Source organism: Zonotrichia albicollis, chromosome Z (genome assembly GCF_047830755.1).
Source record: "Zonotrichia albicollis isolate bZonAlb1 chromosome Z, bZonAlb1.hap1, whole genome shotgun sequence".
Classification (NCBI taxonomy): Eukaryota; Metazoa; Chordata; class Aves; order Passeriformes; family Passerellidae; genus Zonotrichia; species Zonotrichia albicollis.
In genome coordinates this window covers 31214322-31240054 of record NC_133860.1, presented here as the reverse complement: position 1 = coordinate 31240054, position 25733 = coordinate 31214322, and the positions used below count along the sequence as shown (strand labels likewise).

At 36.1% G+C, this 25733-nt stretch overlaps 1 protein-coding gene across 2 annotated transcripts in view; it reads left to right on the top strand.

The window, feature by feature from the left end:
- HCN1 (hyperpolarization activated cyclic nucleotide gated potassium channel 1) overlaps positions 1 to 25733 on the top strand; it is a 190738-nt gene that overhangs the window by 123637 nt on the left and 41368 nt on the right. For both annotated transcript variants that reach the window (XM_074532372.1, XM_005495368.4), the window contains one exon: positions 24526 to 24672. In XM_074532372.1, the coding sequence (XP_074388473.1) occupies positions 24526 to 24672 (147 nt within the window). The remainder of the gene's footprint in view (positions 1 to 24525; positions 24673 to 25733) is intronic.

The following is a 25733-nucleotide window of genomic DNA, read 5'->3' as shown; positions in this document are numbered from 1 at the left end:
CAACTCCTCAGGTTGTGGAATGGATTAATGGGATGTTTTAACTCTTTACATGGAATGGTCTAGTAGCGTGTGAAGCCTTTGGCAGATGTCATTGAACACAAAGGAGTTCAGAACACTCCATGAGTTCAGTAAATTTTTGCAGGAACCTACTTTGCCTAGAGAGCAGCTGGTTCTTGATGTTCAACCTCCTTTGTACTCTTCTGTGAAAACTCTGTCCCTTGCTTCAGACTTGCTTTGTATCCCTTTGCTACGTTCTGTAGGTAGTTGAACTAGGTAGCTTCAACCATGGCCTTGACCTTGGTAGCTTGTTCATGTCTTTACAATTTCCTGTCATTCCTTTGGAGTGCAGTTCAGGGATCACCCCTAAACATGCCAAAAGAATGGCATGACATGAGGACCAGACCAATTCAATTAGTTTTGCTTGCAACTTCTTCAGAGGAATGCTCAGAAAAGGTCTGCATTTGCTTAGTAACAGTATTGTTTACGTGTGACTCCATGACCTGTAAGGTCCTCTCCAAGGTCAAAAAGGATTTTGGCCAGACGTGGAAAAGCAGAGAAAGGTTAGTGGAAGAGTGTTCACTATGAAGCAAGAATTAAAAGTTGTTTTATTCCGTGTAAGATTGGAATTAAAAAGATATGAAGGGGTACACGGTTGGATCTTCATGAAGTACTAATTAAAACTGTCAGTTGTGTAATAAAAATCAGAGACAGGTGTGGATCAAGGCATGCAACTGGAAGATATGGCTAGCAATGATGGCATTAGGAAGAAAGGATCAGAATGAACCTCAGGAAGGGACAAAAAGAACATGCAGAATTAGAGGTGCTTAAATGATGACAAAATTCATTACTATAGTAAATGGGGAACTGGAGGAGCCATAGCAGGGGAGAGGTAGTGAGCAGCTGGGCAAAGTAGTGAAATCAAAGTTTACATCAGCAAATAGGAAACACAGCCTGAGCAATGGTATTTGGCATGTGTCCATAACAAGGTCCAGAAAGGCAAACTGGGCAGAAATCACAATATGATGTAACACAAACCTGAGGGAGAAAACTTGGAGAGACTAAATAGCCAAGGGGATGACCCTGGCATCTGCTGAGGATGAAGGGGAATGACCTGAATTTGCTGGGAAAGAAAGATGGGGGGAAAAAAAGAGTCGGATGGCTTGGGGGATTTTCTTTACAAGGAAGCAAAGAGGGAGGAAATGAGAATATGTGGGTGAAGAAGGGTTTATATACAGTTTTGTTAAGCTCAAATTGCATCCAGATCATGGGTTCAGTATGTGAGAGACAGAAGAGGTAAGATGAGCTGTAAGTTCAGTGACAGAAAAATTTGCTTGTGGCTGACAAAACAGTTCAAAAAAAAGTTTGGAAGCAAAACAGTTCAAAATAAGTTTGGAAGCAAGAAATTTCACACGCTGTAGTGTGTCATAAAATATAAGTTAGAATAAGAGGTTTAGAAAGAGAGTAGAGATGATCATTAAAACCAAATGAGTTCTGTCAGTGACGAAACCCCCTTATTCATCTCAGTATAATGTCAAAGGGCTAATCCTGGTGGGTTACCTGACTCAACTGGCTCATTAGGTCTGTTCTGTGAACAAGAAGGAAAGTAATTTTTTTCTAAATGGGACATTTCTAGGAAGCTAGGACAGAAATCTCATAACCATGGACATGAAGTATGACTGCAGCATCATTACAGGCTAGGGTCAACATACATACACATATATACATAGATTTAAGAAAGCAGAAGAATGTCACTATTCACCTGAAATCTCATGTCAATCATTATCCTCAGATCTTGCTGGCTGAAGCAGTATATCACAATATTTTGAGCATCAGAAATATAGTACATGGTAAAGGTATCTATGTATTTTAAACTGTGCTGAGTAAAGCCAGTGTCAATTGCACTTGTTTTGTAAATTGAAACCCAGCAACAATCAATCAGTATTGTATTTCTCATCTTTTTGCAAAACAGCAAACAAAACTTTCTGTTTATTCGTTTGCTCTCTGATTTTATGCACACACATTGTTAAACATTAGCATGGAAATATCCAACATTTTTCAGCTCTTGCCATTCTCAATACATTCATTTTTTCTTTTGTTTTTTTCTTCTGACTTGTTTCCTGACTTCTGAGGTAAAGAACAGCATGGCACTGACAATCAGAAATTTCAGAAATAAGCCAGAAATTGCATATTTATATCCTTTAGAAATTTTTTTTCTTATTTTTTGGAATCTATTCTTACGCTGTTTATTAAGGGCTAAAAGGATGTCTTGAACAAATAATATTTTTCTACTGATTTCTGAGAGCCTGAGAGCCTGATACAGTGATAACAGCTGTACAGACTTGTCTGTACATTCTTAACCATTTCTTTATCATAGTTTCATCTTATTTTAAAATAAATCTTTGATTATAGCATAAGAATTATAAGTCATTACTACAAGTTCTTAAAGGGTATTCTATATTTGTCTTTATTCTGCAAACTACATTAATGGCATTCAAGATTATTTTGTTGTACCCATCTTGTCATTGCATTGTCTAAAATACTGGCAGACAAAAATTTTTTATATTTCATGTATCTAACACTTTAGAAAAAGGCAGATGAAATTCCAGCTACAGATTTCAGAGTTTTAATATATTCCATAATCTGTTTCTTCATAGTGTATTGTTTTGGTTTTTTTCTTCTGAAATTAAAAAAAAAGAGGGGGACTTCTTTCATTTTTTTGGACTTAAGGGCCAGGATCAACTTCTTTTTTTAGACAAGTATATCTCGGGTTGTATATTTATTGGCTCCATTTGTTTCTTTGTAAGAATTATGTAAAATAATGAAATTAATATGAATTTCTAGGCAACACAGAATGATAGTGGAGGTAAGAAAGAGGTTCTTATTTGATTCTTCTCTGAATAACATCATGAATGTATCTGTGGAATGCAACCAATTAAAGGAAATTTCTGGTCCTTCTCACTCTGAAAGCAGCCAGAAATGAAATATTTGCTGAAATCTCTCTCATTCAGGTGCTTCCAAAGCTCAAGGTATGCAAAACTAGAACAGACATAGTTCAAAATGGAAGAACTACACAAAGAAAGAGAAGAACGATATTTCATTAAGCCAAATGTCAAACTCTATCAAAGCATTTGATCTGTGCCAAGCACTACATGCTGAGAGAAATCACAGCATGTTAATGAAGCAAATATTGTTCCGCAGGTTTACTCTTATGGGCCAAAATGTATCAGAAAATTAAGAGTGATTGTAAGCCATCAGATGTAGGAAATGGACAGTAAACTTGTGCTCTGAGAAATGGTAAAAAAAGAATGCATTGATACATTCTGTTCACTTTGCTGAAGTTCGGTCTTTTTTCTGCTGAAGTAGTGGAACTGTTCTCACAGGAAAAAATGGTCTCTCAGATTTAATACATACATCAGATCCTGGTATCAATTAGTGAAGGGCTTATACCTAAAAAAGGAGAGAGGTGTCCAGTTCAGGTCTACTTAATCCATATTCTCTTTACAGTAATAAAGTTTGATGGACCATTCTACCTTAGAAAAGCACTGAATAAATCACCAATCAATATCATCTTAGCACTCTCTCCTTCCTGACTTTGGTGTAAGTCAAAGAGGAATGCAGTAATAACTAAAAGCAATATTCTAAGTGACAACACCTCTGACATTTTATAATGTCTAGAAAGTCAGCATATCGCAAAGATTTTTGCCTTTTCAAAGACATTTATTTGAAAGAACCAGAAATGCATATGCTAAACTTGTTAACAATCTAGTGTGAAATAAAGAAGGCAAAATGAGCTGTCATTTGACAAGGAGGTGAAGATCATTAGTTAAATATTTTCTCCTTTAGATGTTGGCGGTTCCTAGTAGGAAGATGTTTGCCTGATGCTTGTGAGTGCCAAAGAATTTTCATGATTTAAGATAGGTTAAAATTTCCTCTGTTACATTCTGTCATAGGCAAAAAGTATCAAGCAACAACAAGCTATTAGAAGCAAGATTTGTAGTGGCATACAGATTGTCTCATAGCATAAAGATTGTTAAATTGGTTTGATAAAATACCAGGTATGAGCTCGGGAGGTTATTATTTAATTTTATTTTAATTTTCCTTATGCTATCATTTTCCATTTTCTTTATGCTATCATTTTATATATATTATTTATTGTCTAATAGAATTCAAACCACATAAGGCGTTGAAAAAAGAAAAAAGAATAAGACCATTTTTGCCAATTGCAAGCAATATGAGAGACATAAAAATGTTTAATTAAATTATATACTTATAGGAAGTGGGAAAAAATTACAATTGCCTTCAATGTCCCAAAGAACATTTTCTAACTCCATATATTGCTTTTATTTTATCTCTTAATTTATGGTCTTTGAGCATGTCTTCAGTTAAATCAGTCCAGTTCAAAAGAAGAAAATAACTTAAATGTACTTTTTTACAGAGAAAAAGTAATAACTATATAAAGTTAATTTAAAAGCAACCAGTAAGTTGTAAGTAGTAAGCAACTACTACATAATTTTATGATATTGTGCATTTTTATATAGCTAGCATTGGGATTTGGAGCTCAGATTGCCAATTTTTCATTTCTTAAGCATCAAAAGAAACATTTTGAAAGGAATAACCGAATTAGGGCAGCAGGGCAGCTTTAGATTTTGCAGCACGAGGCCTTGCCCCAGCTTTTCTGGTCTGTCTGTCACACACACACACACACACACACACACACACACACAGAGGATATCTAAATTGCCCTCTCAGTCCGTGGGGAAATACCTGGCATGCATTGCCAGAGCATTGGGGTGCTTTGGGGGAGCTGTGGGTGGGACATGTTCCCACTTCCCTGCCTCTCCAGGTGTGTGTACTCCCTTGCTTGGGCAGTGACGCAGCTAAGGTCCTCCCTTCCAAAACTGGGGGCCGCCTCTCTGGTCTTCCTTCTCCGAGCAGTTGCTTTAGGGTGCAGTGGAGGGGCTCTGCCACAGAGTAAATCAAAGCTTGTAGCCACTCATCCAGCCAGTGACACCTCTGCATCTTCCTAAAGAGGAATGGGAGACATCACTTCCATGTTTTCTTGAGTTTCAAGCAGTTGGTGGTTAAACTGAAAGTGTGGAGCAAGGCGAATACCGAGTTCTTGGCGTGTTCACTAGAACTACTTCAGTTCTAGGAAATATTTCTGGAAAATTTTAGATATTTGTAACTATGTCATCTGTAAGTATCAGGGATTTGTGTATATCCACATGAATCTGGGAAATGGCTGTTCTGGTCATGATGGAAATTCATAGAAAAGGAAGAGCTGTGGCCAACTCAAGACCACATCACTATTTAGCTAGGCTTACACCAGCTTGTGGTGTATATATTTTACTAAACTAAGTACAGACATCCATGCTGGACTTGAGTCAGATGAAATAGAGTGAAACTGATAAAGTTTCCAATGCCTACATATTAAATGCTATTCATGAAATCTTTGAAAATTTAGATTTATGGATTTTTTTTTGCTTAAATTGAACAGATGTTCAAACGGCAATTTGCAGAACCTGAATTTTAGACACACAGCTGAATTTGCAAGAGTGAAGTCATAGAATGTTATTACTGGATCGGGTGTGATGTGAGCAGCAAAGTACTGATTAAGTACTGATTTCTAAGTTCAGTAGCTTTTCATGGTTTACACATGGTTTTTAAAAATGGAAGTAATGCTTTTCTGGGGCTGATAGTTTTTAGAAAGTCTGACAATACTGTAACACAAAAATGTTCTGTGATTCTTTACTTAAAAATAGCCTGTTTACATTTATAAAGCATAATTTTAGCAATAAGTCATGTCATATGGCTGCTGAAGAAGGTGAGCGACTTGGAAGATAAATCTTGAATTTTCTATGCAGCACAGCATACTTGGCACACCAAAGGAATTTTTTATTTTGGAAGATGAGGGGTGTTTTCCTTTATCCTTGAATTAGGCCTACTTGAAAAAAACACATAAACAAACAAACAAAAACCACCCCACAATTAAACCAAAACAAAACCAAAAAAATCCAAACCAAAACAGGAAAATAAAGCAAACCCTTTTCTCAGCAGGGTTTCTCTACTTTTGCAGGTTTTTGGAAAATTCCCATCAGCTTACACAGACATATATCCTATTCAGCTTTGCCACAGTGCAGTATTTTAAATGGTAAAGAATTTTGAAGTGTTTTATCAAGTGATCAAGTACAAGAGTTGCTAACAGCTTTGTACAATGTTAGGACCTCAGTAGTAAGTATTCATTTTATCAGAAGCCATATAGTCATCACAGTATTGTGAACAACAAAATTCATTATTCCCTAAATATTTAGGCATGACTGAGAGTCATTGCACACCATAGTATTTGTGGATTGTTTCTGCTAGTTACAATTCCTGGATTTGTGATTTTATTTGGAAGTCCAGTCTTATAGTTAGAGAAGAGTCTCTAAGTGTTGGCTGTAGGATTATTTCTGAATCATCTTATGCTGTTTTGGCATACATCATCTGACTGCTAATTGTACAGATGTAGTATTCCTTGCTTCTGTGAGCCTTATTGGCCCTTGTAGAAAGCAATGGGATTTATTAGAACAAAGCAAGCTATTAAAAGATGCTTGGTATCACTCAATATTCTGAAAGGGAAAACATTCTGGAAGGGAAAAAACCAGCTAAATCTCAGAAAAATATTTTCAGGTACTCTAGTTCACAGGATGCATCCTGTTATTTGGTAGAACATGCACATAATAGAACTTGTAGGTACATTAATCCTTTTATTTATATGCATCTTTTAACTTGATGTGTAATTAAGGCCATCATGAAATCAACTGACATATAAATGAATATGTAAATTCTCAGCCATGAGAACTAGTGTGGGCTGTGCAGACAGAAGCACAGCCCACTGAGCATGAGAATATTTGTTGTGTCATGATAAGGCCTTCACTGCCATCGCTTTCTTTCTCTTTCTCATCTTTATCAGTGTTTTGTTTATAGTGATTACTTGGATTTTTGCTGCACATACTTGTGATATTGACATTGATCTTCACAATTTTTGAAACAGGAAAAAATGATAGATAGCATTGTAAAAATTAAGGGAACAAAATATTTTCCCTCTCCCAAGCAAAAATCAGAAATTACTCACCTTTAATGATACAACATTAAAAAAATCAACAATTTTTTTCTCTGCAAGTTGAACTGAATATGATGTTTAGTTTGAGAGCAAGACTTTGAAGAGAAATATAAATTAGTCAGAACATGCTCTCCTCTTTTGTCCTGATACTTCATTATTGTTTCATCTTCTCATTACCCCATTCTTGCTGGGGGAAGCGGGTGGTGATTTTTGCCTTTCCTCTGAAAAGGCGCTTGGTCCCTCCTGGCAGCAGGTACTGTGCAAGCCTAGTGCTCTCCACCCAGCTGCATCATACCTGTGCCAAACTGTAATAGACTCCCGCTGCTTCTAAAATGGCAGATGGGACTGTCTTTGATTTATTGCTGTGTTGTGGGTAATTTACCTATAAAGTGTTCTGCTGTCTTGCATTATGGATTAGGTTTCTAGCAGTTTTCCATATAAAACTGCAGAGCAAGCTCATTACAACTGCAACCATGTTCATGATACCTATATAAAATTAGCTGTGAAGGCATGAAGTTATTCTAGAGTCAGATTTTACACACAATCTGCTTTCTTTTCACAGTAATTACCATAGGTTCCCACACTAAATAGATTTTTTTTAAAAAAGAGAGAAACAAAAAACAAGGAACTAAGTTTTGGGCTTCAAACTTTCTGTTCAAACACAGCACAAGTTACAAATTTAACAAGCGAAAACTGTGATTCACAGATAGCTATAGCAGGTAGCAATTATCCAAGTTGCACTAGAATAACTGTGCTTATGTCCTGTAAATGAATAGAAGGAAATAGCCGTCAATATCATCTAATATAATATTAGGAGTGAGAAAATATTCCTTTCTGTGAAAGATTATGGGGTTTTTTTCTTTACATTTTTAGGGGAAAATGGGAAGAAAGAAGGATTTATTATTTTTATATTGACTTGTACATCGTAGTTCTTTCCCAATCTCACTCTGTTTCTCAATATTTGAGAAATTAGCACATGTATACTTTGAGAACATAGTAATTTGTATAAATAAGACATGCAATATTTATAAATGCTTTGGAGTGCAGTGGATAGCAGAATAATCAAAGCATTTTCCCTTCAAATGAGTGTTTTAAAAGTCCTTTTGTATTATTTTGTGTGATAAATTAACAGTTTAATTCAAGTACTTATTAACCTTGAAAAAATATTGTAACACTAATTCAAGTAAATGTATTAGAAAGGACAAGCAGTAATAAATGTAGCAGTAGAATGCTTTTAACTCCATTTGTTTTCATAAAATACACTAGACCTGCCTTTTACATCTTATGCTACCAAAGGGAAAAAAAACCTTCAGAAAACATTTTTCTAAATGCTAGTTACTTAAGCATAATAAAAGGGCTTTTAAAATAAAAATTCACAGTGCTATGTTTTCACAGGTTGGTGTTAGGAAACTGTAATTTTCAGAAAGATATCTATACAATCTCCTTCTAGACAAAATATTTGTTAGTCAGAATTTGATGTATATGTAAAAGTAATTTTATAAAGTTTTGAGGAAAACACTGAGACTTTTTTAAAATGAGAAGTGAAGTCTTCGGGTGTTTCTTGTTGTGCATATGAAGGAGCTGGTAACTAGAATCTATGGAGTTAATTTCCCTGTGTAAGATACCTCCCAATCCTTTTTAATTTTTCAACATTTTTTAAGGCATAGGCCTTTGCTTCCCCTGATTGAGTAGGAAGTGTAAGTAAGAGAGGTGGGTGATCACCTGGCTGAAGAGTCCATCTGTCTGCGTTGCTGCTTTATTCCTGCACAATGTGTGATGTTGTTCAGCCCATGTTTGGGCAGCATCAGGCAGCATCAGAGGATGGATGTGGCCCCATCTCAGCCAGGAGTACCACTGACACCAGAGGCAACCCAAAAGGAAAGGCAACCCTTAAAGGAAAACTGAGGCAGAGAGCCTCAAAAGATGACTGGTCAGTGTAACAGAGATAGTGGAAAGGCATCTCTGGCTTTTTCCTATTTTATGCTTACAAGGAAAACCAGTTTGAAATGGCAGGAGCCAAAGAATATGTGAGGAAGTGAGGATGAAAGAAACAACAGGGACTGCACCGGGGGATAGATGATGTTGACTTGTTTGAGGGAAGAACGGTGGTTGACAGGGGAGCTTGTGTTGAGGGATTTGTTGATGGCTAAGCAAGAACCTCTCATTGGACAGGATGTCATCTGAAAGAATTTAGGGAGTCATTTGATACACATTCTGAATTTTTGGCAAAGAGATAGAGATGAACCTGCTATTTCCGCCTGCATATCCCCTCACTTTGAACAGCAGCTTCTGTATGTGGACAGTGCAAATACAAGAAGAGAACTGAAGTGAGGATGATCAATGGAATGATTACCTGGATTACTATATCACATTACCCAGTTCAGCCAGGCAGGAAGTTTTGAGTTGCATGAGCAGAGACAAGATAGCATCTGATAATCCCTGCTCCGTCAGGTGCAGCTGTAAGGCATGAGCAGTATTTACTCTTTAAGCAGTGTTGCTAGGAAAAAAATCTGAAATCTGGTGTAAAAATAGAAAATAGAGATTTAAAACTCTGATTAACTACATTGGTCCATTGATTTCAAAACAAAGCTATAACAGTCAGAGAGTAACTCTGCATGAAAAATGATAGCACAATAAAATCAACAGTATATGTAACTCAGTAAATGAAAATACACTTTTTTTTTATTCCTGAAAGATTGTGGTTTAGATTTGTTTGCAGAATATTTAAAAAAGAGGCACTTGCTCTGCAAAAGTTTATGATTTAAGATAGTAGAGAGCAGTATAACCTTGCAAAATAGTACCAAAATGAGATATTATTTGGAACAGATATAAACCTTAGCTCTTCCTTGATTTTACTTCAGCTTTATTTTCTTTCATAGTTTCTCAGTCTACCAGCACTGCCCCCAGTCCCCATGTCTCTTTCTAAGGCAGTCTCTGCATCTGGCAGAGACCATTTGTCCTCTTCTTCCTTAAAACTCTGCACGAAACCAGTCTATTTTGTGTGGTTTGGGGAAGACAGGACACTCATCTAAACCTTGCACCATGCTTTCCTTGGCAGGAAAAGAAAGCTTTCATTTTCCAAATGATTCAGTATCACTTAACCTCAAGAAAATTAGAGCTTCCTGGGGCGGGCCCAGTGATGTAACTACATAGAATAATGTGAAAAAGGAGAAGAAAAGGGTAAAAATTAATAATGAAAGCACTGTACTGTGGCATATCCATTAATTTAGGTGTAAGCCCCATTGCATGTGGCTTTTAAATTTGCAGTACGGTTCTGAGCAGAGAAGGGATCAATCAGGTAGGCTGAGAAAATGAGCTGTCTCTGTCTGCAGGAGCTGAAGGCAGCTCCTCAGAGTGTTAGCCTGCATTTCTGCAGTACACCATGGCTAAAGGCAGAAAATTTCTCAAAATAACGTTTTACACTATAACATACATTGTATGCTATTTCTAACGTACTCTTCCTGGGTGGCCGAGAGAGCTTCTGTTTTAGCCATCAATTTGTGCTTTAAAAAACAGAAGGAAGTGCCAGCTTATACCTGAAGTGGTTGCTGCCTTAAAATTGTTAGGTTACCACCTAATTGTTTGGTAGTTGTTTTCTGTAGTGAGGTTCTTATGTTACACTGAAATTTTAGTGGAAGCAATAATCTGTTTCAGGAATTAGCATTGCAGACTCTTGTGCTATATTTGATTATGATTACTCAAAATTTCATTGTCTGTACAGCTTCAAAATATTGATTTATTGGGAAGACATTCTGAATTCTTCCAGATTTTTTTCAGATTCAGTTTAAAAGCAAAATGCAAATGAAAAGGTTTTTCTTGCCTCAGCACCTCGTTATGGTTTTCGCATAACCCAGGTGTAGCTTCCTCTATTGAGGGTGCACTGCTATTCTCTTTGCAAGATTTCCTGTGTGGTCTGCATCAAATACCTCTGGAATAATGAAAAGGTGATCTTTTATTTATCTATTTCATGCTTTAGAAACTGAACAAAAAAAAAAAAAAGGCTCTTTTCAAAACCAATTTTTTTAACAAAACCAAGTGTTTTGCATTGCCTACCAGGAAGAGTCCAGGGCTATGCAGGTGCCTCCTCAGCTTCAGCAGGGGTCCTGCACTGCAGCCTTTCCATGAGACACCATTGTTGGTGCTGGTAATGGTGTTTGGGGTCTAGCTCAGAATAAAAGTGAATTACCCATTGGGCCTGAACAACAGTACACGTGGCAGACTATCATACTCACAGCCAGTGGTATACTAGAGTGCAAATTGGTTCTCTTGCTCTGGAAATAAAGGATCCTTTATTTAACTCTAAAGCAAATTTTCCTAAAATTTCAGGTGCTGAGTTGAGTGGTTCTAAAATACTTAGGATGGGAAGAAATAAATCTGCACTTCATAAACCGTATTTCTTTAAGTGGAAGAAACTGTGAGGAATCCTTAGGTCTTTAGAATTGTTTGTAGAATTGTTTAAGAACTCTTTATTAGCCTTTTACTCTTTTCATGTTTTTTCCATAGCACCTTATAGGTGTTTTGCGCATTTCCTCAAAGCACTTTCTATTTCTCCTTCTTGTTCTGAAAAAAGATGGGAAAGAAAATAAAGGTATTATTTCACAGAAGCTCTGTTCTTTTTCTTTAACAGTTACAGCTCTGTGGCTTCACTTTTGAATGAACCCAGCTATACTGAATAAAAGCCTTCCCTAATGTTTCTGCAGAAATGATCAGCACAGAAGTACAGTATCAACATTAATTTGAGAGTTAAATCTCCCTGGAGATTTGGGAAGCAATCCACTATTACTAAGAACTTTTTGCATTGTTTTGGAGAATAAAAAGTAAGACCTACTCTTTATGTAAGAGTTGATGCATTTGGATGATCAAGTGGTCAATGCATTGAATTATGTCTTCATAACCAGAACTATTACAGGAATCATTAGTCTACTTCTTTGGAGAAAGCTATAAATTGCCTTAAAATTTGTTCTTTGCAGAGTGTTTCATTGGCTTTTCCATTCCTGATAGAGCCTGTAGTTCTCATATATACCTCATTTTTATTCTAATTAAAAAATTATCTTTAAGTCATTACAAATTGAAGGTTTTTTTTTTTTTCCTGTACCTAGTGAATAAGTTCCATAATTTTGGAATGTAAGAGAATACATCCTGTTGCTCAGTCATTCCTCTGGAACCATGAGGTCTGTAATGATGCTTTTCAGGAGAGTACAAAAGGTTGCTTGGAATATTACTTTCCTGCCATGGCTGTCAATTATCAAAGAAGCCTTCAGATGCCATAAATTTATTTCTCTAAGGATGCCTCTGAAGTGTGTATACTTCAAGACTATAAAAATCTAAGGTAAGAAAAAGAAGATTAAGGATAGTTTAGAAGAAGAAATGAAACAAAACAGCTGTGAACGTGAAGATGAAGAGCAGTTTGTCAAGATGGCTGCAAGTATTGGTGAAGAATGCATTAATATTGTGTGATACTGTGTGTTAAACTCAGTCTTCTAGGTGAACCTGAACAGTTCAAGAAAGAGTCTTAGATTATCTAAAAAATAAGTTGTAGTCTTCAAGTCTCATTTTTAAGTGGAAGGGCTCTTTGTGTCATGCTAGAGTATCTAGCTGTATTCTCAAATAAAATATGCAAGGTTTCACACTGCAGATATTAAACAATTGTTTGTAAAATAATGATAGTATTAATGAGGTTACCTGTTCAGAGCTGAGGTTGTCTGGTCTCCTTAAAGCTCCTATGGGTCTTAAAAAATCTTAGTACTGCATTTGTCTGACATGTGAAATGCCTGCAGGGAGGTGGATGGATTGCAGCCAATGGCCCTGTGTAGGCTTTTCTTCCTCATGAATAGCATGTGCATGGGATGATTCTTCATGCTTCCCAGCACCCTGATTTTATATAAGTGATTATGCATTCTTGGAAAAGCAAGGTCAAATGTGATCGTCTATATCAATTTTTTTGTCCCAACAAGGGACAAGAGAAGTTTCTGTCTTTATCTGATATGCATGTAATAGACAAGTAGAAAAGACACTGGGAGATGCCCTGCCCAGCCTAGAAGAACCATTTCCCCATCATTAAGACATTGCTGTGAAATGAGGGAATGCCAGTTTTGGGTCTCTGATCAGAGGTCAAGAAAAGCAATACATCCTTTAACAGAGCAACTTTACTTACTGAAGAATCTCTTTGTTTCTCCCTTTAGCTTTGAACGGACCTTCCCATGTAAGATAAACTTACTGGCCTGCAAATATCTTGGCATGGAAGTGAAAAATGGGAAAATAGGTGCATTAAAAAAGAAAGTTCTTTTTGATGAATTGGCATTTTTCACTAATTAATACAAAAGGAACTGGGAAGCCATAATTAAGTTTTATCAGAGATCAGCAGCTGTATTGTGCCAGTGTTCCTGTCTTGTGTGTGCTGGTGCTGCTGGTAGCATAACTGTTGGCACAACACCAAGCAGATGTAACAATTACATTGTTAATAAAACTTACTTTCTTCTTCTTTTCATTGCAACTATTAAACAATAGATACAAAGTTACATAATTTCAACCTAATTATACATTTTTCTATATTTCTTTTCTAAATTGCTACTTCAATTTGCTTCTTGAAATAACTGGATTTCCTGTGGGTGAAGTGGTCACAGCTAAGCATGCCAATTTAGCTAAAGGCATTGTGGGACACACAGAATTTAGCATTATGCAATGTTTCTGTGCAGCAGGATGGTGGTTTGAGGTGAAGCCCATGCCAGAGGAAACCAGGGCTTCTGATAAGCAGAATTAACACACATCTTAAAAAACATTGCATCGAAAAGGAAATAGGTGATTGACAACTGTGCATTCAGTGCCCAGGTCCAGATGTCCCCATCGTGGATCCTAGAGCTGCACAAAATGCTGCTCATGCTCAGAACTGAACTGAAGAAGTGACCCAGTAGGGATGAGCTGATCCCTTTTGCTTCCCTAGACTGCTTGCCCTAGTCTGCTTGTCAGGGGAGTAACTCCTTTTGTCTCCTGCTCCTCCCCTCTAGGCACTTATTTGCATGTATATTCTTTCTTACTGGCCAAGTAAATTCAAAAAAGGGGGAGAAAAAAAAAAAGAAAAAGAAACTCAAGTTGTTTAAAAGATAAGGAAAATTATTGTACAAGATGACAGGATAGGTATTAAATTTCATGTTGAAACTGGCAGCTCTAAGGAGGCCATTACAGCATATCTGATATTTTTAAATAAGTTGTCATCTTTACAGTATCTTTCTCGTTAAGAAAGAAAATCATCTTGCCTTAGACTTGATACAATTTCACCAAGAGTAGCACAGAGGAGAGATGTTTTTCTTCACATGCCTTGGGGCTCTGATTGTTGTTTCATTAAATCAGAGTCCTGTCATTGCCTCTGTGAAGAAAGGAACTGATCCTGGTTTTCATGCTGCTTCACTCCCCTTTTTAAAGCAGTAAAAAGCAAATTTGTGAAAGATAAAGAACGGTCTGAGAAAACAAATCCTGTTCAGAAATCTCCCTATAACTTAATTAATTTCTCAATTACACTAATTGAAAGGAACAATAGTAAGAGATTGTGTATTTTGTGGCAACTGAAAGGAAATGTTTAATTACTGCTTGTAAGTAAAATGACAGTTTTAAGCATTCTTGTAAGCAACAATACTCTTTGGGGGGTAATTAGTGAAAAATAGATGGTAAACAGATGTTAGCTTTTAGGCTAAAGAAATCACTTCAGTTTCATCTCATGATAAAGAATTATAAAAAAGAACTTACCATTAACATGCCATTCAGTAGGAATACTTAAATTTTATTTTGATCTGTGTTTTATTATAAATTGTCTTTTTCTTTATGTGCTAATATCTGTATGTTAAGTAAAGCAGCAGTAAAGAAAGCAGATTGTAGAAATATCCCTTGAGCCCTGATAAATTCAGCTTTCAGTGACTGTGGGATGGACAGGTGAGCTTATTACTTTGCTACTACCAAAATATGATAACCAAATATTTGACAGCCATGTGCCCTGCTTGATGTCTATTCTGAACACAGACAGATCTCTAGTCATTTAAGAGCCATCTGGCCTTACTCATTTTTGAGTTATCATCACAGGTAATCATCCTGTGAGTTAAAGTTAGTGCTAACTTCAGGTCTGACCAGGTATTTGGTTAAAAAGTGTCCTTTGGTGCCTTGGTGGTCAGGTTAAAAATTCAGCCAGCCCATGAATAGCCATTGCATGCCAGAGGACCACGCATAAACAGGAGGTGTTTCTGAAATGGAAATTCCTTGTTTTTCCAGTGTGGTTGGGGAAAAATGCAAGAGAGGGACAGCAATTGGAGTCTTGTCCCCATTTGAAGCACGGAGATATTTCAACTTGCATTCCTAATAATACCAGTCAAAGAAAGGGCAAAAAGGAGTATAAAGAGGATGAACTATACAAACATCAGACTTAGAGAAACCCTTGCAAGGGGCACAGCTGTGTCGCCTGATTCCTGGTTGAATTTCCATTGGAGAGCAATGGCCAAGTGTCTGAAAACTGGCTGAAGCCCTCTCGCACATATGAAGTAATATCCTAAAGAGATTATTTTTAATATTAGGACAGAATGAAGAAGTGTACTCCTGTACAGGTGAAAAAACTGTTCTATGGAAGAGAATGAGCACATCAAATAGGAAATGCATACTAGCAGCTACTGAAGATCATGCTTTTAAATGACAGATGAAATTGAACAGACATTGAGCCTAAACACTTTAGGAGTACTTATCCAGAATTCCTTCTAGCTTGGGAAGGTATTGGCCTTTCTCTCCATTCTGTCCCCTGGTAATCAAAAATTATTCTGATTCTAACCCAAGGGCTAACAAGGGCTCCTTGTGTTTACATAAAGTGAGGTCCTTGCAGTAATAAGGAATCCTCGCTAGTGAGGCAGGATTTCCTTATGGTAGAAGAGGGATGGTCTGTGATTATGCTCTCCACTTTATTCTGGCTGCTGGTAGCTGAGCTCCAAGGCTAGAGTCATCAGCTCAGCTAATAGAGAGCAGCAGACCCAGTCTGTTACTGTGTGGGTCTTTACCTGAGTCAAGGCGCACAAACTGGTTTGGACTGTGAGGCTGACAATTCAGAGTCAGATGGCAGATGACAGGCTTATTAAATAGCATGGTTTGCAGTATCAGACAGAGAGGAAGCATGTAACCATCCTGCAGTGGCTACATGCCCTGCCCAGATTCCCACAGTCAAACACTGGCAGGGCTGGAAATATGGGTGGCCCATCTTTTTTGAGCAGGAATACCAGTTTTACCTCATTTACACCACTATGTGTCAGGAATAATGCTTGTAGCTGATGATAAGTTAAGGAGTTAAAGAAGAGAAAAATACCAGGGTCTCACAATAAATGTGACAAGAAAAATTGATATTTGTTAAGTAGCCATTAATAAATATTAGCTATACAATTCTCATCCCTTTCCCATTAATCTACAACTTAATGTCTTTTAAAATTATTTTAACATAGAACCCACTTATAATGTTAGATTGGAAGTTCCTGCAAATGGAGAAAATGATACCCTGGTGTCTATGATGGTCTAATATTATTCAAATTCTTCCTGGGAGAAGTCTCAGGGATTTTTTTTCCTAGACATTACTTTTACTTATACAGATTAGATTATTTGTTTAGCACACTGAAGCAATATCATGTGATATTCAGACATCCAACTGCACATTGAGCTAGGGAGTTGGCACTATTGAATACGGGGTTGAGATAAAAGATTGTAAATCTAGTATCTGTCTTTTCAAAAGATTGAGTGAAAAAGCAAATTAATTCACTATTTTATATGAGAGAAAGATACCACCAAAAGGGGAATATGTACTGTATGAAATGACATTCTTTTTGGGGGTAATAAGGTAATTTTTATGTACCATTTAAATAGCATTGCATAATAGAGTAGAATTTAATTGAAGTAATTTATAAAGTGTTTTAGCAAAGTAGCTGCTCTTAAAATGCACATTTTATTTCAGAATAATATCTTTAAATGGAAATTGCTTCATTCTGGGATCTTTGTGCAGTATTTTGCAAATCTTATACCTGTATTCTTTAAAAGTATATTTCGCTGAAAGATTGTTTTTAAAAAGTGATATTACTTCTTTTTCATATGAAAAACTTTTCTGCTTTATAATTCTTCATTAGTCACTCATTGCACTTGCAGTTATCCTTCTGCACAGAAAAAAATTTCAACAAATGAAATCTAGATAAAATGCTTAAAAGTTAATTGCCTGTGAATTTTTGATCAGGTGAAACTTGCTTGTTTATTTTAAAAATTTCTTCCTCAATGTAATTTGAGTGAAAAGTCAACACTCAGCTGAATGCCAAATGTAGGTGTAGTAGACATTACTATCAATTGTAAACCAGAATATAATTTTTATACACTTAATGTTTAACTAGAAATTGAAGCTTCCTGAATATTTCTTAGTTTGTGTAATTCTCTGATTGTTCGCTTTCCAAGTCCACTATGCATTAGAGCAATTTTCAGAGAGAGAGGAAGAAAACCTCTCATGCCTTTAATATGACAAATCTTCTCCCCGTCTGCAATTTGCAATTTTGCTTTGCCCCTTCCATACAGTTCATGCTATCTCCAGGACTGAGCATCACTGCTGCTTGAGAGGGAGGCAGATATTTTTAATAACAATCACACTTTCCACAAAGCAAAATTTCCCATGGACGTCATTAGCTTTTATACACTCTAAGAAAGTTATTTTTCCATTAAAAAACAAATAAACAAACAAAAAGCCTGCAGCAAAACCCCCAACATCATGTTATTTTACCTTACAACATTTTGCATTTTGTTTTGGGTGGCTTCAATATTACACTGTATTTGGCTATACAGTTGTTGCAAATGCCATCCCTCCTGTTTGGTATCACAGGATCCCTGTTGAACCTTCCCTCTTTTCCTCACAATTTTTCTGCTGAGTACTTCCTGCAGAGAAATGAGGGGCCTAAACTCCATGTATCTGCAAATTGTTAAACTGAGTGTTTATATGTTTTGAAACAATTTCCTGGACCTCTTCCTCCGTCTTCCCCTAGTCTGTATGAAAATCAGAAAGATTTTCTCCCTTTTCTTCATTGAAAAGTAAATAAAAATCTGTAATCAGAAAATAAAACCTTGAGCTCTGCAAAGTGAAGGACAAGAGGTGAGTCAAAGCTCCTCAGTTCCTTCAGTTTGTTTCAAGGCTTCACAGCACAATAGCAGAGAGAAAAGGAACTTTGATAATAATTTCTGAGGTGTAAAGTCACTGAGCTGTCATGGGGATTTAAAAATACTGGAAAATAGGTTTTTGATGTTTTAAACTGTGTTTATAGAAACAAGCTACCACTAAAAAGCTATTTGAACACTATAAAAGTATTTAGGTTGACTGTTTTATTCCATGCTTGCCTATTAAGATCAGCTGGTTTTTGAAATGCTTGGTAACTGTCAGTCAGCTGAATCCTTGATTTAATCAGAAATTAAAACTTTTAATGTACATTTATGTATTCGGATATACAGCATGTTTCTGGCACCTCTTCTGTGTAGATATTTGCCATGTAGATCATAACATGTCACCTACACAAAACCGATTTGCTTTAGGTTATATAGATCTCATTCTTCTCTCATGAGGAAATCTGGTGAGGGACAGCAATTTTCTTTGCTATCGCATGTGCTACTACTAGTCTACACCCAAGTTTGGTTATTTTGGCCCAATTGCAAGTTTTTGAGATACCAAGCTGGAGTGAGAGGACATGGTGTCAGCCTTTCCCAAGGGAGTCTCAGGCTGGACTTTAGAGAGAAATTTTTTCATAGAAGAGATGATAAAACATTGGAATGGGCTGGTGCTCAAAGAACTGGTGGAGTCACTTTCCCTGGAGGTGTTTAAGGATGTGGCACTCATTGCCATGGTGTGGTTCACATTGTAGTGTTCAGTCACAGTTTGGAATTGATGATCCTTTTCCATCCTAATTGATTTGTGATTGTGTGGTAGAAAAATATCAAAAGGCGTGATATTCCCATAAGGCTTGTGCTAAGCAATGGTTTGGTAGGTATAAAGGTTGGTTAGGGTGATATAAAGCTTCAGATGCTAATATTGCAGAAAGATCAAAATAGAATGAACTGAGTTTTAAGAGAACAAGTAATAGTAATAAAATGAAATTCAGAAACTCAAAATCCAGGGACTCAGGGACTAGTATACAAGCTGCTGTTACAAACTGGGAGATGAAGAGAACAGCAATTGTAAGTGGCAAGGAGAAAATGAGAAATATGAGTGCTGAAGCTGCTCATAAAATGGCTGCAAACAACATTTTCAATGTGTCTTGGTTTTGCAATAGATGGGAAAGAACTCAGTCTGAACTAGAAATTGGTGATAGTTCTTCTAAAATATTATGTACTATTCTAGTAATTGCAGTTGGATAGAAATGAACTCAAACTAGAACAGATGAAAGAGAAGAGGGCCAGTTCTGAACAAAAATGCTGTGAACAAAAATGCTGTGAACAAAAATGCTGTGATCTGAACAAAACACACAATCAGCTACCTGCAAGAGGCTGGGAAGAGACACAATTCACTATAAACACTCCAGAGAGATACACCAAGAGACAGAATCTTTTGAAACTGCTAGATAAATTTGTACTAACATTAGTTCATTTAAACTGCATCTGAATATATTTAGACTAAAATTTAAAATAAGGTTCAGAACTATATATGACCACTGAGCTTCTTGAAACAGCATGTTTGTTACTTAGAAAGGATTCATCTTAATCAAATTCCTCCTCTTATCTTTCTACTCCTTATCAGTGAGTTAAATCATCTTCATATTTTAATGCTGTGTAGATTCTTCTTTCATACATGATATGCAAGTATCTTCAAACCATTTAAAGAGTACTGATGGATTTGTTGCATCTAAATTGTGGGACAGAACTTCCTTGATTCAGTAGAAGGATTTCACTAATGGTCTTTGCTTTCTTTTACATTTGCAAACAGTATATAGGATTTTGTTTCCCCACATTTCATTGAACTTTGTATTTGTAAAGATATAGCTGGCTATAAATATATTTGATTGGCTATAAGTCTCAATAAAATGCTATTTATAGTTGCTTAGTTTTTTGGGGGAAACTTTCTTAGAAGTGACGCTCTATTGCCAAGGACAAAATTATTGTAAGAAGTGCAAAAGGCCTATTATTCAAGCTGGACTTTTAACTGATGGTAGAGGCACCTAGGTTCTTTGAAAAAATAGCTGGTTTGGAAGTTGTTGAGTGTTGACATTTTGAAAAAATCTGACTTTGGCACTTGTGCTTGAAAAGTATTCAGGTAGTTTAGGTGGGAGCAGTTCCAGGCACATGAAGGTAATTAGTTTCAGGTTTTTCAACTGATACGATTCATGTCTTTCAAATATTTATGTCATTTATTGTATCAAGGACAGAATGCTGAGCTGTAAAGATTATTAGGACTCCAAGAAATTTTTCAGCTAAAAAGGTCAAATAGTCAGTTACAAAACTTTGTGAAGAAAGGATCTGGTAGGCTCAACATATATGCTAAAATATATTATGAAAGATCAACATTCAGGTTTCTGTTCTACTGGTTTCACTGGGTTTTTTTTTTGTATTGTGATTTAACACTATATTAATGTTAAAATATTTTCCCTGCCTCAGTTGCAAATTGCTATGCACAGTATGTCATTCTTCTCCTTTGCATTTTCCCATATCTATTTTTTCAAGATAACTGTATTTAACCCATTCTATTATGGGCCCTATATAACTGATGCCATACTCTTCACCTTTTGCTGGAGGAGACCAGTAGCAGAATTTTGCTACATACAGAGATCCCATGAATAAAATTATATCTGAAACAGCAAGATTCAGATACTACTGGGTGGTGGTTTGCATTAAAATATGTGGAATGTTACTTTGAAACTTTGAAATCCACTTAGCTGTTACCTATTTCAGCAATTTTGTAGCATGTATGGGCATTTTCATTTCAGTGATGAATATCAAACGTGTATAAATTACTGAAATTATGGCAGTGCAATATATAAATCTCATTAATATACATAGCCATTTTAGGAGAAACAACTCAATATTCATTTTAAAACATATATAGTTGTAGAGTGGTCAACAACACAGTACTTACTCCATTCAATAGCATTGAAAAGACCAGGAACACGTATTTGTAACAGTTATGGCGCATCCCTTTAGATGTGCACACGTCTTTACTAAATAGTTCTTCCTGGAAAATCAAGTGCTACATGCAGGAGCAAGGATGGAAAGGTAATTAGAAATTAAAAAGCAGGGGGTTAGCAGTTTTTGTGTTTGAATGTAGTCTGGTGCTTCTCACATGACATACAAAAAGCCAGAAATAAAAGAGAAAAAAAAAAGGAAGTCAATCTTGAGGGGGCTTACTGTGGCTCTGAAAGTTTTTTACACAAATGTAATAAACACCAGAGATGTTCTTATAAATGTGGGATTAAGACATCTATTTTCTGAAAAAACCAAAGCAAACAAGGGGAAAAAAACCCCAAAAAAGTAGCAAAAATCCCACACCAAAACAAAAGAGCAAGCAAATCAAAATTTTAAGTCTAGAGGGGAAAAGATAGAGGATGCAGTGTAATGAGAAGAGTCATTAGAAAGAAATTGTTTTTTTCACATATGAAAATGTAGTTTCAAATGTGGATAGGTTACAGCCATTTTAAATATGATTAAAATATCATTTTTAAACAAGATTTAACTTTACTAACAGTTTTGTCCATTCAGATCTAAAATTATACTTAGAAAAATCAAAAAGCTACTGAATTATCATATTTTAAGGGGTTCAAAACACTAATTTTAAAATCTTTTTTACATCTTTTATGTTTTCCAGAAAATATTTCAGTTCTCTTAAAACTATTTGCATTTTTGTAATGCATAAAACAGTCCCAGGAATAAAACCCAGTATAATTACATTAAAGTGAAAGATACCATTATTTCCAACCACTATTGATATCTATGGTCTGATATTGATATTTGATATCTGTACCTACAAAGAAAATACTCTCCAATATTAATTTAGACAAATTCCTGGTTTACTACATAAAATTAACAAGACCATATTAATCTTGCTCTCTTTGTGTCTTCATTTCAGCACTTTTTTTTTGCAATTGTCATGTGGCACATCACAGTCGCAACTAATCTGGAATACCCACAGTATTGCCAGTAACATGTAGCAGGCTGACAATATGAACTTGCTTTTCTGAGGAATTGAAAAAGTAATTATTTCTTGTTCTGAGTTAATGAGAGATACCAGTTCCTGAACAAGAGAGCAAGTTAAAAGTTTTGTGGTAACGCTAGGTGTGAACAGAACGTCAATAAAGGAGTAGTAGAACAGTGAATGATATAGAAAATGAGCCAAAATCACGCACTGAGAAACATTAGGAAAATACTGATTAAAGAGCTAGTGATAGTATACTACCTACTTACAGGCTCAGATATTTAGATATGAGAAGGGACCTTGGTATTATATTCAATGATTAAAAACTTTTGGGAATTGGGGAAGGCTTTTCACTTCTTCATAGATTTTTGAAGAAAAGGATGCTAATATTCATCTGTGCCTATTATTCTACATATTACTAATTTGAAAACACTTTGAGACATGCCAGTGATAAGCAGTACTTTCCTATTAGTTTTATTTTTTCTTTTTCCGTAAAAGTCTCATGTGAAAGCATAAATCTTTTTAAAGAAAATAGCTTGCTAGTGCAGGAGAAAGCCCCCATTCAAATAACAGCACTAATGAAAGGCAGCAGTGGAAATTGCTGCCCAAGCAATTTCCTTGAAGCTCGGATTTTCTCTATTTCAAGGTCATTCTGGCATAAAAATCTTCTGCAGCTTGCTTGCAATATACATCAGAATAAATGTATTTCTTTTATTAGCAAGGATTGTTAGTTATTAGCGTTACTTAAGCATATTTGTGTGTGAATAAGATTGTGTGGGGGAGCAGCCTCTATCCTGGGGGCCATAGTGATGATGTCTGATGCTAACACACAATGTATGGATAAATTTCTTCATATCAGATCAGAAACCAATGTCAAGCATGCAAATTTAAATCACACACCTAAAAGATGTGGGTGAAGAATTGTTACTGCAGAGGGGCAAAATGGCTGTGCAGGGGTTAAATCACCCTAACATATTCATTATTAAATAATCCCATGCAAAATTACTTTCCTTGTATTTTTGGAATGTATGTTGTACACATGGCCTCATCTAATCTTTTGCCACTTTGCAAAGCAAAAGCTAATTTCAATTCCAGAAGATAGAGCAGTCTTCAATTATGTAAGTTAAAGGATAGATGCTGCAGTTCACAAAAGAGGGCATGTACATTATACATTTGCTTAATTGTTCTACAGGGATGCCAATCCTAATTAGGACTTCATTGGTTTTTTCGTTGGAAACAGTTTAGATTCCCTAATTAAGCATGAAATAACTAATGAAAATAAATTAAGATGGTTTACATCTGTGAATCAAGTTTCTGCCAAGTTTTAACTCACCTTTCAGCCTGAGAAGGGATCTTTCTCTGCCTCAGTGCCTTGTCCCTTTCAGAAACCAGGATGGGGGCTCTGAGGAGCAAAAATCTTGTTCTGGTGGGTTGGTCCATTTGCACTTTAGACAACTTGTCCTTTTTGTGGGTCTTGGATTATTATGTAGTTTAGTACACTACGAGTATGTTGATTTGGGACTTCATCTTCTGAAAATTATGCTATTAAAAAAAAAAAAACAAAAAAAAAACAAAAAAAGGTAAATCCCCAGAATATAGGACAAAGGAGTAGTAAAAACTAAGAAACCAAATGTACAGGGTAAATGAAGTGAGCTCTTCTTGGTCTCCTGGATCCTGGTATCTTTTTCTTCCCTCATTTTCTGTTTCCTGATCCCACACATATTTTTCTAGTTTACCTTTTTCTTCTCTTCATCCCTTCTGAGGAATGTTTTCTATTTCATTATCTCCACAGGTTTTAACTTCATAAGCATACACAACATTAATATGTTGCTTAGCAATATAGCACAGCTAGCTTCTAAAATTTCACAACTTCACCTCTCCCCGAATGCAGTGCTACAGGCTAAACACTGTGTACAGCTTTCCTGTCTACAGGACGAGCTAAAAATTGTGTTGGTGTATTTTTGCAACTCCTGTACAGCTGGGGATTTAGGAAACATATGAGAAGTATGAGGGTTTGGCTTATATATTCATATGGATATTAGCATTGCTGCCAAAGGTAGTTTCTGTAATTTGTAAATATGCTGTCATGTGAGTAATATTACAATAATTAATATTTGTGTGAGAGTTTTCTGATATATGAAAAAATTGTTACCTTTAAAAAATATGTAGAGCTTAAGTGGACACATGAATGAATTTGTATTTTGTAGGTGCTTTTAGATAGCAAGAATTTGAGGCTTTTTTCTAATTCTCCTTCCTTTTTTTATCCTGACAGTACAAGCAAGTGGAACAGTACATGTCATTCCACAAGTTACCTGCTGAAATGCGCCAGAAGATCCATGATTACTATGAGCATCGCTACCAAGGCAAGATCTTTGATGAAGAAAATATTTTGAATGAGCTCAATGATCCTCTAAGGGAGGTAAGATTAAAGTATTTGAATAGCTCTTCATGCTAGGAAAAAACTTCTTGTCTTTGCTGTTTCTGCATTGAAATGCTCTTTACCTTCTATAGCATTTCAGCTTCTTTACCATAGTCAATGGATGACCAGGATAATTAAATTTATACCAAGTTGACGCAAAGAAATAAGAAGATCTACACTATATTCAGGACCAGTCAATCACTGCCACATGAGGATGTCAAAGGATAAAATCTGCCAAAGAGTAAAACCACACCCTTATTGTTGACTGAAATTCACGCTTTTCTGCCACTTTTTAAAACAGAGATCAGATGGACTAAAATGATCCTGGGTGAAATTCTTTTTCTACTCTCCCTACTTGTTAGCCATACATCTCTACAGATAAAACCACTGAGAGTCACCACAAAGGGAGGGTTGCTTTTTTTCATTTTCTAAAGTAGCATTGTTTGTAAAGGCGGTCTCTACTTGAGATGAGGAAGCTGGAATATTATATATCAAAGCCATTAAAAAATCTCTTTTTTAGGGGTTATGCTTTGCTATGTTAAGTGATGTGATGTGTGGAAGCAGTTGGAATTTTCTCTGCTGATGTGGGATCTTGCAGCAGCAGAAATAGCTCCTTAATGGGAATAGAAATCAGATGGTCTTCTGTTGGCTTGTGCTCATGCCTGACCTGGTCGAGGGTGTTGGCTGATATCCTCTACTGAAAGAAGAGGAAAAAATCCCAGAGAAGAAGAAGTTGAAAATCTCAGAGGGAAGAGAGTGTAAAAAGAAAAAGAGAGCGAAAGAGAAAAAGAAACAAGAAAATGAGAAAAAGAAACAAGAAAATTAAGGGTGGAACAGTCTAGTATGTGAAACTTGTGCAATTTTCAGTGCTTCTAATATCCTCTGCTTTTGGAGGAGTGGTGCTGATTATGTGTCCATACGTGTGTGTATATATGGCTGTGTATATTATATATATAAGGGTTTTTTTCAAGTTTTGAGGGATAAAGAGAGAATCTTTGGTGGATTTTCTGTACTACTGAATCCTGCACTTTGTTGGGAGGGGAGAATGCCATACAATCCAT